This window comes from Falco cherrug, chromosome 4, assembly GCF_023634085.1.
Source record: "Falco cherrug isolate bFalChe1 chromosome 4, bFalChe1.pri, whole genome shotgun sequence".
NCBI classification, from domain to species: domain Eukaryota; kingdom Metazoa; phylum Chordata; class Aves; order Falconiformes; family Falconidae; genus Falco; species Falco cherrug.
In genome coordinates, this window is record NC_073700.1 from 81,792,620 (window position 1) to 81,808,625 (window position 16,006).

The following is a 16,006-nucleotide window of genomic DNA, read 5'->3' on the forward strand; positions in this document are numbered from 1 at the left end:
TCTTGTGCACAGAATAAAAAATAGTCTAAAATTTGGGCTAACTCATCTTAAAGATGTAAAATCCTGAAATCCAAATGTAAAGGCATTCAAATTTTAAGGTATCTTTTAGCTGCATGGTACAGGTTAAATTCTTACTTCTTAATCAGAGATGGGAGAAGGGTGGCTACAATGTAGTGACTTAGAGATGACTTACAGTGCTGCTGCTTACCTGGCATCTGTTTCCATCTCTCTTCAGACACCTTAACTGAAAATACAATTTATAAACAGACATGAGTGGATGAAGAGACACTAAGGAAAAAATGGGCACATACCAGAGAGATTTATGAACCCTTGCTACTTTTATGTGATCTTCTCTAGTTCTCATGTACCTTTCCCTTTTCCTGAAGAATGTCAAATGTTTCTGACAAACGTACTTCCCAGTATGGTCAGGTTTTTTTCAGTATTGGTAACATTTAAAATTTATTAGATATTCTAGAACAAAGGTTCCCATGATTTTCATCTGCACATCAAAATATACCAATGCACATTTCTTTCCCTTTAAATGCTACAAATCATAAAAGATGTAATATCTAGTTTACATCTCATGCAATTATGAGATTTACAATATGAACGGTATATTTTCAAGCACAAGCAACTCTTGCACGAGTTAATCTGAATTATTTCTCTGAAGATGCTTTGGGTGTAACAATTTATGAAACAGTCCTGGCATTATAATACATACGTATGTAAGACCACTTCTAATTTGGTCTTACATTACATTATTTCTAAAATCCCAATTAACAGAAAAGGATGAAGATTAACTACAAACTGGGAAAAATGAGGGAAGGAGAAAAAAATTTAGGAGGTAGCACTAAAGTAAGAACTTTAGCACACAGTTTCAACAACAAAAATTATACTAATGACCATAAATAATAATACCTATATTATATATAAGAACAAAATTATTAGAGGGAATTATAGTGAAAGCAAAGAAAGTGGAGTGCAGCCTATGCCAGGCAGAATTTACCTGTAAATCCGGCAATGACCTAAAACCAGCTGTAATAATTTCTATATATGAAGTGTCAAAACCATATACATACAGCAGCAGAATAATAAAAGATAATTTTTAAAAGTAATAGTAGTTGTATAACATATGTAAAAACACAGCATAATAAATAAATATGCACCACTAAATTGCAGCTGCTATTGGAGTTATCAGGCAAAAAGCATTAAGTGTAAAAGATTACAAATTTTGGTGGCTGGTACAGTGCATTTATTGCTGATTATGCTCATTGATGAAAACTTCAATGAAAAATTAGAAGTAATGAAAGTTGGAATGAAATTGTGCTGCTGAGACTTTATAGCCCACCAAATCTATATTCATAGTTGAAAAAATGCTGAAAATTGATGACATTCAAACTATACCCTGCAGCATACAATACAGAATACATTTAGACATGCCCTTAGAGATTCTGTTACAAAGCATCTTTTAGGGCAAGGGACTGAATCACTGGCCTACATGACTTGCCCAAACGCATGAATAAATTATTATCAGAGCTGTAATTAGCAACAGAAAGTTTTTAATACTCTATACAACTAAGCCTACTGCTTTGCACATGGAACACAACTGCAAGAACAAAAGCCCAAAAAGTTGGAAAGGTACTGTCTACACAGCTGATATTTGTGGAAGATGTGTCCATGGCAGTTCTGATTAGAAAGGATAAAAAGGATACATTAATAATTCAATTCAAATGAAGGGGAAAAAAATAGTGACGAATCACCCTCTTGATGTGGTAAGCAAGCTTTGCTAACAGAAAAAATATATTTTTTAAGTCTAATTAAAGTCTAATTACAGTTAATGACCATTATATATATACATAATAACATAATTAAGATGATAATGTAATATGGGGGGGGGGGGGGGGGGGGTGTTTGGTGTTTTTTTCCAGGAAATATAAAGCTAAAGAAATAAAAATAACAAGTACTGTAAACTTAAATAATAAAAAAACCCCAACCAAAAACAAAAAACAAAAAACTGAAAATCATCTAACATAGTAGAGAATGGTATGCTCTAAAAAAAACCAAAACACCAGGTCAGACTCAATGGGTGATATCTGAAAGCCTATAATTAATATTGTACACTGAGGCATCTATGGAAACCTAGTGCCTGGTAGCTTCAAGAAAAGATAACATTTTAGCTAGTAGCACTTGTGCCAAATTCATAAGTTCTAGATGAGTTGCAGTTTGAAGACACCTAACATTCATATAAAGAATTCAAAAAATTAAGTACCCATCAAACCATCTGGTAACTTGCTCTAAGCACTTGATTATCCCAGCTGTTCAAAACATGCAATTTCTTTCATTAAATTAATCTAGTTCCTGCTTTTAGCTATAGGATTTTGATGGAGTTCCCAAACTGCTGAAGTGCTAAGCCAAGTATTTCAAGTTAGGAAGGTAACCTTAAATTTCCTCTGCAAATTTCCTTCAAAAGTTTTATAAATTTTAAGTTGACAGTTTTTAACGCTATTTTACATGTGAGTATTTAACATGTTACGTCCTCTGACCTGAAGATCACTTTTAATAAAAATGTTCAGTTTAGCATGAAAATTTCAAACTGCATTTAAGAAGATCCTTACATTGTGAAAAGAAATACTGCTAACATTAGCACATTTAAAACATCAGTAGGTGATAAATATGTCGGATTACTAGGAGCAGTATTATACCTAGACAATTAAAAGAAGCAGCAGTAATGGCACAAAAATTGCAGTGCACCAGCAGGAGCCTCCTGCATGAAGCTCTGAAGGTTTCTAAGTTTTTATATGAGTAGGTTGCAACTTCATGTAACCATAGCAATCTGATTAGCATTAAGGTGACAGACTGTCCACTTGGTGTCTCAGCTGCATCATTATTGTGAATTAAAAAGACAAAACCATTCAATTTCCATTTCTCTTCACAGTATTTCTTGTTCATTATCATGTTCATGAGGTAGTTTCTCAGAATAGCAACAACAGAAAAATAAAGACAACAACCAACCCAAACATATAGTTTATAATTCCATATATTTATAGCTATTAGAAGTAAAATAGCAGGAAGAGGGAACCTTCAGCTCTTCTATTACTGTGATTTTATTACTTACCTCCAGAAAGGTGCTGGGGCTTGTTTTTTATTAACGGACTGCAGTGAGAGATTTTGTTGCTAAATGATGTAAAAAGGTGCTCAATGAAATCATCTGGTAACTCTGCCTCCAGAAAAGTCTTCATGAACAACTTGAACCCTTCCAAATCAATTGTCTAGAGGGGAAGGGGGCGGGGGGGGAAAGAGTATTTTTAATAGTTCATTTTTAAGAAACTCTTATAGTAATCCATAAAATACCATTCTGTTAACAAGAACTTTAGACTGTCTTTGAAAATACTGATTTCTAAAGATATAGCCTAACATGCTTATTCTTGAAAGTGACCGATTACTGAGTATTACTAGGATAACTCACAGTATTGCTACGATAGCCCAAAGCACAATGCAAAACAGCCCAGAGTAAATTCAGAGCACTTGTATCAGGACCCTGAAACCAAGTTCCATGCTCCCTAGTTTCTTGATTAGATTATGGCTTAACAGCACATGCTAAACTGCAACAAAAGGCCCTGTGGAGCTCACAGGGACGTATGTAGCAAGTTTTAGCTTTTCCCATAATTAGGCAGATAACAGGCAGGGGAATTTTGGATGCCTAATTCAGGGAATTGAAGGCCTTCTGTCCTTTCCTAGGTAGCAACACATTTTGCTGGTATTCGTCAGAAAAACTAATTGCTCTGTCTTAAATAGTTTCTAATAGTCAAATGAGGATGCTGAGACATGCAACATTGCTCACAGAGGGGAAAAAAGTTGCTGATTTGAGACATTTGTCATTTAGTTTAATTAGGTTTTGCCAGCAAGGGAAGAGCTGATTAATGAAACTTCATTGATGATTTCTTCTGGTAAGACAGCATTGTCTGTTTTAAGTAATAAAATGAATCACAGAATATCTCAAGTTGGAAGTGACCCATAAGGACCACCAAGTCTAACCCCCTGCTACTCACAGGACTATGTACAACTAAACCGTATGACTAAATGCACCATCCAGATGCTCCTTGACCTCTGGCAGGCTGGCCGCCATGACTGCTTCACTGGGGAGCCTGTTCCAGCGACCAGCCACCCTTTCAGTGAAAAGCCTTTTCCTTATGTCCAGTCTGAACTTCTCCTGATGCAGCTTCATTCCATTTCACCGTGTCATGTTACTGGTCACCAGAGAGATCAGATCAGCACCTTCCCTTCTGCTACCCCCCTTGAGGAGAGTGTACACTGCGATGAGGTTACGTCAATGTAAAGCATTATGATCTCATTTTATCCTGATAACATAGAATCACTAAAGAAAAGGTGTCCTGAAACATACCAAGAAAGCTTAAGACAATTTCAGTTTTATCTCAGGAATAACTGTGACACAACTGCATACTTATCAATGACACAACTGCATTACATATATGATTTTATAACAGCTTATCAATCATTAGTGTGTAAAGGATAGTACTGCTGTCTTTTTGATCTATTGTACTGTATCTATGTATTGATCTATTTCTAGATCAAACAGGACAGTAATTTTCACCATTAATTAATTAAAGGATATAGCCACATCATATCAGAAAACATGCTTCAGGAAGACTCCATTTCTCCACACGAAACTAGTGCAACTGCTTTAATGCAGCACAGTGAATGTAGCATTAAAAAGGAAAAAGAGTAGCAAGAATTCTTGAAACCATGCTGGAAAAAGAACTGAAACTTTCAAAATTCCTCAGTGACTTTGGAAACTGAGTAACAGTATAAATAATTTTTACAATTACTTTAATATCATGTCAACACTTTGGAGCAAGGTTTTCTCTCCCCCTGCCTTTTTTGTTTTGTTTGTTTTTGTTAATATTTATGAGATGTAGAAATCTTATGTCCACATGAAATAAGGTGTCTCCCATTAAGGCCAAGACCTAACTGTCCCAGGGTAACATTTTAAATGTGTATCATTGTCCTAACAAGGGACCAACAACAAAGATTGCAAAATTTGACTGATCTTGTGCAAGTCATTATTATTAGGAACGCAAATTTGGCAAGAGGGTATCAATGTTGAGCTTCTAATCCAGAATTCTTCATTTGAGAAAGTAGTTCAGTGAAGCGCATAAAACTCTTGCCTATTGAACACAAAAACAGCAGAGACTGAAAAAAAAATTGCCTCCACAAGGCTTAAGCTGGGTGTAAAATGGAAATAATTAACTTGGACACAGATTCAATATCTTTACTTCATCACACCGTTTCAGCCACTCTCTTCCACTTTGGTAAATCATACACTGTTTCATTCATGCTACAAACTTTATGTTTTTCCTCAATAAAATCAGTGATACTTATTCACTGTTTATAAACTATGAAACCACAATGGCAAAAGGACGGCATCAGCATCCAGGCAAATTGGTCATTAGTTTACACTATATAGATTTATTTTTTACCCGCAAGCATAACAAATACACTAATCGCTAAATCAGCGGATTTCAATGTGAAATCTCTTTCTTAGATTGTTCATTAATGAAACAGATATTTCAGTAAATTACATAAAAGGAAGAAGAACCAAGTGAAAAAGGAAAACAGAAAAACAAATTATAACCCCATTTAACTCAAGGTTTATGGATAGACACATAAAATATCTCTTTATTACATAAAGCTTTTTTAATTTACCTTTGTCTGTGGATTTTATGTATATACTGCTAAAAGTATTCCTTGAGTTTACAGCTATCTTAGATTTTTAATCATCTGCCTCAATAACATTTGTCTATCAGGCTGCCAGCAATAACTAAATCCCTAGTACTACACCTTTGCCCTATATGGGCTCCAAATTATGCCTGGGTAGAGATTTAGATTAATACATAAAGTTAAAATAGTGTGTTTCTTTCTTCCAGAAGACTCTCTTTCTCAAAGATGTTCAAACTTTTCAGTATTTTCTGAAGATGGTCAGATTATCATTTACCCCAGTGTCCTCCAGAGCAAATGTCCCAAACTGCCTCATGTCTTCTGGCCAGGAAAGACAACAGGTATCAAGGTAACACATGACTTGGCTGCCATGCCCATTTATTTTAGTTGACACCCTGACTGCCACTGACTAGGTTGCTCAGCAAGGAAAAAAGAAAGCGGGTTGTTGCTTTATAAGGTTGTTCTACAGTCACATTTCTTCAGCTCAAAGTGCTTTATCCTCTGCTCTAACACGCTCTGTAGCCTGTATGCTCTCAAGGAAGCAGCAACAACATACAGAGCTCAGATGCTGCACACCCAAAGGCCTTCAAGTGATGCTGAAAGTTACATGGGAGCCAGCAAGTGACTTGAATACACATCAGAAATGTTTATAATAGCCCAAAATGCAGATGCAAAACCCCATGCTGTATTAAAAGAATGCACAACAGTCTGGTCTAAAGAAGATCTATGCATATTGCCCTGTAATTATGTTCTTGCTTATATGAGAAACTCCACAAAATCCATGATTCTAATTCTCCATAGACAAAAACCATTTTCAAGAGGACCTAACATACTTTGTGTAGATTATTGTGTTAGAACTGAGTTCTACAGTAATGCAGTCATTTCTGAAAACTTCTTTTTGTAAATGTTTATACAATAAATAACAGAACTAGCTAGGCTACAGCAGATTTAGGAATAGTTTAGGCTATGCATCCAGCTTTCCAATGAAAAAAGTGAGAGCTTTCAAAAAAAGGTTTGCTTTAAATTACTTCCAGGGCTTTCCCTATCATCTCTCTCTCATTGTACTATACATAACCCATTACATACCTGAATAATTTCTTAAAAGAAATCCCATGCAGACCACTATAGAAGACTTACAGGTGTAGAATACTATCACTAAGCAGAGGTTTTAGTATTGAGTATGGTTCATTTAGAACAGATCACTCAAAGATGCAAAACATTTGCTCAGCTTAATTTAAAATAACTTCCACAGAAGAGAGACCACCACAAAGAACTCTGAGCATTTCTCTATTCTGCAATGATACAGTATTTTTCTTTCTTACTCATGGAACTTTCCATTCTAAAATATTAAAATGATGCATTAAGTAACTACCCTTTCTCTAATTATAAGCATTTCCCCCCAGTCCCATTTACTTTTCAAAGGAACCACACAATGCTTAAATAACCAAAAAGGAAAAAAAAAAAAAAAAAAAAAAAAGGACATTCATTTTCCACACAACATGGATCATCCTCACTCTGCTATGTAAATCACAATATATTCCTTTTAATCTTACTGTCAAACCAGAATTTCTCAGATTAAAAGTTCAGTTAATTTTGGTAATGTGTAAAAATAATTTAATTCTGTTAATGAATTCACAAGCATTAAACAAACAGATCAACAATATCAGAATAATATATAAGCCATAATGGTAGATTTTTTTTTTCTTGAGCATGCATGCTAATTGCTTATTTTCAACAGTTGCTTGGCTTCCAGAAGCTCCATTTGAATTCAAATGAATTTGAGAAAGAAGGACTTAGCATTTCAGAAGGCATTTTCCATGCGATTCCCAAGTGAGGTGATGAGAGCATGAGAGGATGTACCAAACTGACTACAATTAACCTGGCACATGAATTAATTAATTCCATTTCACAAGAGACTGTCAGGGCATAGGAAGATGGTGATCACAAGTTTAGGGATCTCAGGAAAATTTTCAACATAACAGTGAGATATATATGGACATTGTTGAAGCAGCCAGTTCAGAAGAACATGAAAGAACTTTCAAATCATTTGACCTAAATCTTGAAATCAGTCCTGTTTTAGCTTTGATTCAAATAAAAAATGTACCAAAAGCTTTCATTGTTGGTCACAGAAAAGAACATGTTTTTTATATAACATATAGGAATCCATATAACTGGATTCCTATTTTTATATGTTGAACAACTGATTCAGCAAGTTTATTGAGCTACTTTTCTTTATGTCTTAGAAAAATAAATTTTACTAAACAGGACTTTAAAAATCTTTATAATCTTCTACATTATTGGGTAATAAAATTTCATTTGGTATTGAAACATTTTGCTACAAACCAACATACATACACATTCAAAATCACCATTGAGTTTCAGCTAACTTAAACCATAACATCCCCATAAAATTAATTTTACTACTGTTTTAAGAAGCAGTTATTATCACTTCCCATTTATAGATTTTATCAATGTTTCCTATTACCTGATAATCAAAACAAAAAGGTGTAAATATATAAACCTTGGAAAAAAGGAAAGGAGAAGGTACAGAAGGCAGAAGCAAAACTGCACAGCCTTAACTTTAAAATTCTCTTTAGCAAATAAAATGTTTAAATCATTAAACATTTCTTAGCTTTTCTGAAAGTAAACAAGAAACTGGACTCACTATGTCTCAATACAGAGAGTGGAAAATTAAAAATATGTAGCTTAAGTGATAAATTTTCAGGGAAAATCTGTGACATTTAATAATCACCAACAAAATTTCAAAATTAATTCCAGCACTGAACTGTCAACAAGAATTTCATCCATAAGTATTGATTTTCTATTAAGCTCCCCCCAAACAGATCCATACAATTAACTCAAAAAGAAGAAACAGACCAAAGTTTATGAGTTCTAAATGATTGATTGACCACAGGAAGAAGGTTCTGGATTTGCCCTGCTACATCCAACTACGTAACACAACAGCTTTACAGAGAAAGGCATCCTAAGGTGCCTTTTATGCTGTAACTGTGCCCATTCACTAATACACTGTGATAAGGCATGACTTACTTCACAACACTGCGCAGACTAAAAAACCTCTTACTCGATTTCATAACTAAACCCAAGCAGCTAGTTATAGTCTGATGAGAACAGTGTAGGTCAATTCAAATTGCCTAAAGCTGCACATGGGTATTTTACTGATGCCCTTATTCATACTGCGATCTTAAAGTGCTCTCTCGAGTGCTACTAATCCATAAAGCACTTAGACTTGATAAACGCTTTAGGTTTCTTACTTTTGCTTCTTAAGGTATCCAGACTTGTTTCTGAACATGTACAAAAATGTTACAATCTTCACTGGACTGAAGATTTCATCATTTGCCTCACATCTAATACAATTAGGGCACATAATTCTGTGTTATCAGATCTCACTATAAATGCTCATACACACACACAAAAAACCTATTTAAAAAAAGGCACTGTGCACTAAGTGCAATGGAGACCATAATTTCCTTCTGAAAGTGCAGAAAAAGTGACAGATTTTCCCACCTGGAAAAAAAAGAATATCTCCTCATAAAGACACCTCCCCCATGGGGGTTACCTTGGCTGAATTCCCTTGTTTGCCTGGGGAAATTCAAACTTGTATCTCTTTCTCTAGAGAGAGTATACAAATATCAGAAAAGAGCTGAAGATTCACTGAAGGAAAAAAGAAGTTTCTCTATGTCTATCACAACAAAATTATTAAATATTTACTTGTAAAAATGTTACTGAACAAATTACTGAAGTAGTCCTTTGAATGAGGAGGTGATCTGAACATGTTTAAGAGATCAGGAGTCAGGGAAACTTATCAAAACAGGTACCAAAATGTAAAGGCTTCTGGACAAAGGGAAGAGGTAATTTTTATAGAAAACGGTCAAGATATGGGGTTTTTGTTTCATTTCTTCTTTAAATTGCCATACTGGAGTTGGGCACTAACTTCACTCAGAATGGAAGTAACCTATTTTAGATCTAAGGCTATGCTAAAAGAAACCAAAGAAATTTCTGTATTGCATATATGTAAACATGTATACATACTATTATATACAGTATTATTTATTACAAAGCAGCAAACAGCAATTATATATTTTTCAGGGGGGTCATTCAGTGCCTCTGGGATATAACATGTCATCTTACATGTTGCAAATATTTCACAATTAAATTTTGGCAAATACACATTAGTCCAAAACACTTAACAGTTGGTTTGGGTTTTTTATGTTAATGCCCTGAACAGATTACATGCAAAAAGCTCCATCAGTGCAAATAACTCGCTATTACTTTCTTATGTTTAAGAATAGCAGAAGCAGTTTTAATAATAGTGAAACAAGACAGACCAATCTGTCTTATTTCCAGATGCTGTATGAACATTCCTGTTGCAATGTGTGACTAAGCAAATATAGACAGATTTGCCCAGATCTTCAGTTTCAGCTGAATTTGTCTTGTTAAACAACCCATACCCAACCAACGTGCTGTGGTGGAAATTTTTCTGAGGCTTATGGCATCCTTCACTTTACAAGTAAGCTACAAACACCAACAATTACGATTTGCTCTGCCAGTTCCCATTACTTTGAAGAAAATTCCTTCCCTCGAATAGCCCTTTAACCACCAGGATAAAATAGAAATAATGAGGCCAAGAATAAACCTCATAATAATATTCTAAGATAATAAAAACCAGTTACTCAAGGAACTCAGTTACAACATCTTATAGATATTGAGAAATATAAGAATATAAATGTAAAACAACATTAGCTATATGGATATACAAAGTGGCAACGGCAAATGTAATACCATATATCATCTATTTTGTCTAAACTAAAAATCTGGAGAGAGACAATATGGATAGACCAGAGTATGTGGGGAGGTACCATCTGAGCTGGGCAGACACATGGGGAAACAGCAGTGACTGTCAATCCTTCTTCCAAACTTCACAGCATCTCTGGTCTCCACTGTGTCTCTGTTCCACAATTATTTCTCTCCATTATGGCAGCATCCAAGGGAGACATCCCTGGGTAAGTGTTCATGGGGTGGGGAGCAAGGCTGAAAATGAGCTACACACTCCAGGTTTGGACTCTTGAGAGACTTCGGTCACATCTAAAGGCAACAAACTTGCAGCAGCTGCCAGACACTGTTAAGGAAAATGGTGACAGACCAGACAGGAGGAAGTTTTTATCTGAGTTATAAGGAATAACGTGCACTCACTCAGTGGAAGAACTGAGCTAAGATCTGAAAGAAAGTCCCTCCATATAACACTTTCACTCTTCCCCCCTGCTAAAAACTCCTGGGAAACTCCTTAACAGCTTTGACCAAGCATTCTGAGATGTTTTCCTATTTTTCTATCATAATACATTTAAAAAGAAAATTCTGTAGAAATTCTTTAGCCTAGGCTTTTATTTGTCTTCTCAAGAATCTGATCTCTAGTGGAACCTTTTCAACACACCACAGGAAACCCTATGACAGAACAGTAAGCACACGTTAAAGACACATAGAAACAAATGGCAATCACTGAACTAGAAAAAAAATGTTACTAAGGAATCTTGACCGTAAAGAGTTGGAAGTCACTAAGAGATTAAAGTCCTAGCAACTGACAAGATAAATTCCAGTTTTCAGGATAAACTACATTTTTCAAGAGAGTTTCCAGGATGATGCTGACCACATTGACTAAAGAATTCTCAACTCTAAAGAAACAAAAACATTAAATTAATTCTGGATTTTTATAGGTATTAAAAAATCTCACTTTATTCCCAGGTAAAGTAGCTTAGAATATTATTCTGCTGTTACTGCACAGAACACTACAAAACTGACAATAAAGCAACTGCTGTTTTCCATAGTGCATGACCGTATGCACATTTCTTTGCACTTATGCCATGTATCTCATAGATATGTGATGAGAAGCTTTTTACCTTACTAATATCACTAAAGAATGTGCATACCTTACTTCTCTTCCTACTCTATACCAATGGTATAAAGCAGAGCTCTTAACCTCCTACTCCAGTTTCTTTGGAATCCCAGATTGCCAGAATACGTGCAACTCCAAGGAAAAAGAAGTGGAGGTCAGACTAAGCTTAATATGCTTTAAAAAATCTCCAATTACTATGGAAGACTTACATTTCTTCTCAAGCACTCACCAATAAGTACATTACACTAATTTAGTGCTAGTTCACAGAGGATGAGCCTCTAAATCTCAGGAAATACAGGAACTGAAGGACTTACTTCTGAGTAGCAGCTGTAACTATGCTTGGCAAAATAACAGTCAGTTTTTGGTTTTTGTATCAGATGTATATAGACCAATACTCAACTACAAATACAGGGCCAGCTCAGGTCTCTGATCTTCTGACTATGGCTACAAAAGGCTGTGGAGGTACTTTAAAATACCCGATTCTGTCCAGAAAACAGAATGGCTTCGGACACTTTGTACGCCAGAGAGGAAGAGGCTGAACTCTATCTGCTTTATCAGGTTAGTAGGTTGTAAAATCTGCCTTAAAAGATACATCATTGCTAACTGAAAGCATAGGATCACTTCTATGAATTCCAGTGTCTTCGCAAAGAACAGAAACCCCGTCCTTCCACAACCCAGAGCAAATGTACCATGTTCTGCTCTTCTCCACTACATATTGAATAGGACTGATCTCAGGTGACTGGTCATATACAACAATATTGCTTTCCACTTTCTTAAAACTGGTGATGTCATAACATTTCCCACAATTTATCTGTTTTATAGTGAAAATGTGCATTGGTGGGAGCTGAGGAATCATGCACATGAATCTGTCAGCAATTTTCACTGGCCTCTTACTTCTTACAAGATATGCAGCATTCAATACAGCTGTTGGATCCCACACACCACTTAAGCTTTTTTTCCCCCACTATGGTAAGCAGAAGTTAACATTCCTGAAGTTATGCATTTCAGGCTGTGGTGCCCCTAACTATGATTGTGATTATAGGTAAGGCAAGACAGCTGCAGGAACTCGTCCCCTGCTCCTCCATCTCACAGAGCAGAACTGACACAGGAGGTAAGAGGGAGAGTGAAAAAAAAAAAAGAAATACTGTCCTGTGAGCATTTGTCTTCTTCCTTTCTCCTACTGCAGTTATGCTGTGCAGTTTTAAAATTTGCTCTTCTGGTTTACTGATGGTACACAGAAATATAAGATCATGTAAAATCCAAGTATGCATATGGTGAAGATTTATGTATTTATGTGTATGTTCCATGCCAACATACACAGAACTCTAAATGGTACACACACCACAACTCAGTATATCCTGATACTGAGAATACACAAAACAGAGTTTCTCAGTGAAAATTAGGGTATATACAAGTAAAGCAAATTCTACATCCTTTACTGTATTATAAAGAAAACTATTCAGAGGTTTTAACTATGCTATATAGTATTTTAATTCCTACTATATTAAGACATTTGAAGAGAACAATTTAGTCAGAAAAATATGTACAGCTTTGACTCAAGATATACCCTAACGCTCAACTGCAATACAAGAGGTCTAACTGTCTCCTATATTTTCCTAGCTGATGTAAATGCAACAACTGGTTCTGAGGGATGACATGTAGAAGGAAGGATGAGAAGCTGTGTCACTCCACTTTCTTTCTCCTCACAAGATGCAAAAAAGCAACTTATTAAGTCTCTTGACAAACAGTCACCATTGTAGATGGGTCAGGGCAGGGAGGGGTAGAATAACAACTCCTTTTATTCCTCCCCACCGCACTGGCCACATAAATGGGAACAGGATGTGATCTAGTGTTTGGAATTCATCTCCACCCATAAATTCTTTTGAAATACCACATTCTCTCTGGTCTTTTTCTTCTTTTAAATTTATACAAAATATTTCAACATAAGCCACTGTTTTCATCATCCTGAAAAACAGAATGCAAGGGGAGGAGGGGGCAGGGGGAGAAATCATTTATTTTAGCAGACTTCCATGAAATACAGTTTTCATGTATTAAAGAGAAAATGTCAGACATAATGGAAAGAGAATCATGTTGAAATGTAATTTTCAATTAATTACTTCTTAAATTATGTTGCCTGATCTCCAAATGATGCCAAAAATGTAGAGTATAATGAGCTTTAATCTACTGACAGTAATAGTTCTGGGTTATTTTTGTTTGTGGGTAGGTCCCCTTAATTGATTATTTCTTTTTAAACAATTTATATTGACCCAATATGTGAAAAACGAGCTGCTGAAAAAGGAGAAGATGTTACAGGGCCTTACACATAATGCTATGACAACAATCACACTCATTAACGTAGTGCAGTAGTGACAATTACATGATAGCTGTGAAACACAATGCTAAAGGATCCCCAGTGGAAGTCCAAGTTTTGAAGATTCATTGGTTCTGACAATGTTTCAAAACCTAACTTTTGCCAAAATAAGTGGAAAAAAAGCAAAGACCACATAAAGAGGGTTAATAAGCTACAAAACTTAAACTACATGAGAATGCATAAGGTTTTGGTGTTTCAAATATATTTCTAATGTTCATATGGCAGAAATTAAAATTAAATTTGGAATTCCTCATGAAAATTGTCTTTGTGCATCAAGATAAAGTTTGGTTTAAATTAAAATCCTTAGCATTTTCTGATCTAAGCATTTGATTTAATAATTTTTTTACATAATTCATTTTGAAAGTTCTGTTAACCAAATGAAATTATTTCTTAGCTAAAGCAGTATCCAAATTCTCATCTACTGAGATGAAAGGCTACAGGAGAAAAAAAAAAAAAGCTAACAATGCCATACAAACCTATATTCTCACAGGCTGCTCCTACCAAATACTCCATATGGCCAAAAAATATTTGGATATTATCAATATTACAGATATATATAACTGCCAAAAGTTTCCTTCAGCTGGAATGTCTTTTCAAAGAAGTAAACTCAACCAAACATATGAAATGGAAATGAGAAGACACAATTTTTATACAATAACTAGATTTTTAAGTAGAACTGTCACAGCACTATCAAAACTAGCTGGCTGCAACAAGGCTTTTACCATCACATTCCAGGTTAACTTCAATAAGTAGTTCCCGCACCTTGCCCCAGCACAGCCATCACCACTGTCGAGCCGGACCTACTCTGGACCCACCACCACCGCTGTGGGCCACTGCCACGTCTGGTCATGTACTCTGCCGCTACCACCCATTACCCTCAGTCTCTTAGCTCCATGGCAGTCAGGCTTCCTGCTCTTTAGTCCCAACGGCTCACCTTTACCAGTGTCTGATCTGGATCCCCGTCAAAGCTTCAAACATCCCCCAGCACAGCCATCACCAGTGTTGCCGCTCATTACACTCAGTCTCATAATCTGAAGGTCCTGAGTTCAAGCCTTACATGGGGCACCAACTGTCGCAGGACTAGCAAAACCAGCTGGCTGCAACAAGGCTTTTACTATCCCATACCAAGTTAACTTCAATAAGTAATTCCCGCACCTTGCCCCGGCACAGCCACCAATCTCCCAAGAGGTTTCAACAGTTCATCTACTGTCTGTGCTGCTTCTCCTTCCTCCAGAGAGCAGATTACACTACTACTCCTCCATCCAACTCCCTCTCCCCCGATCCTCAGGGCTATTTAACTACTTAGCAGGAACGAGCTACAGCTGCACATCATCCATGTCAATCAACCCACTGCCTTTGAGGCAAGGCCACAGTCTACATGTAACCTGGTACTACGTTCTCAAGTTATTAAAATAAATTGATGCTACTTTCTAAAATACATCTGGAATGTATTCAGCAACCACTGTAGTCTCATCCCAGTCTTATATCCAGGTAAGAAAACATAAAAGTTTTCGTAACTACATGATTATATACATGTGTAAGTTTGAATATTCGTAAGTACCACACACATTAATACAGAAATTTATTAATATACTATATTTACTATTAAAAGGTGTTTTTTTTTAAAAAAAAAAGAAGTAGTGTTAAGGATCATACTTCTAGAAGGATCTTGTAGCAGATTATCACCCAGGGTCTATTTGACATGTTTTACCAATAAAGAATGTTAGAAGAAATATCTATGAATTATTATATATAAAAAAAAAAGTGAAGAGTAGAGTTATCTATTCTGTCCCATCAGAACTGGTCATCTGAAAATTACAATTACTACAGAAGTCAGGAAGAATGGGGTAGGTGGCACATTTCAGACTAAACCCAAATAAAACTGCAAAATGAATCAGTCCCTAAAAAAAGTCAGTTAAGACAAAAATTTCTGGTTTAATCAATTTATCTGTTTGTGAACATTGTGCAAAGACCTACTTACAGACAAATGT

The 16,006-nt window shown here is 35.7% G+C and overlaps 1 protein-coding gene across 2 annotated transcripts in view; it reads right to left on the minus strand.

Moving 5' to 3' along the window:
- The window catches only part of DGKB (diacylglycerol kinase beta), a 363,946-nt gene that overhangs the window by 271,935 nt on the left and 76,005 nt on the right, over nt 1-16,006 (minus strand). For both annotated transcript variants that reach the window (XM_055710145.1, XM_055710144.1), the window contains 2 exons: nt 3,116-3,269; nt 209-244 (listed from right to left, as the gene is read on the minus strand). In XM_055710145.1, coding sequence (XP_055566120.1) covers nt 209-244; nt 3,116-3,269 — 190 coding nt within the window. The remainder of the gene's footprint in view (nt 1-208; nt 245-3,115; nt 3,270-16,006) is intronic.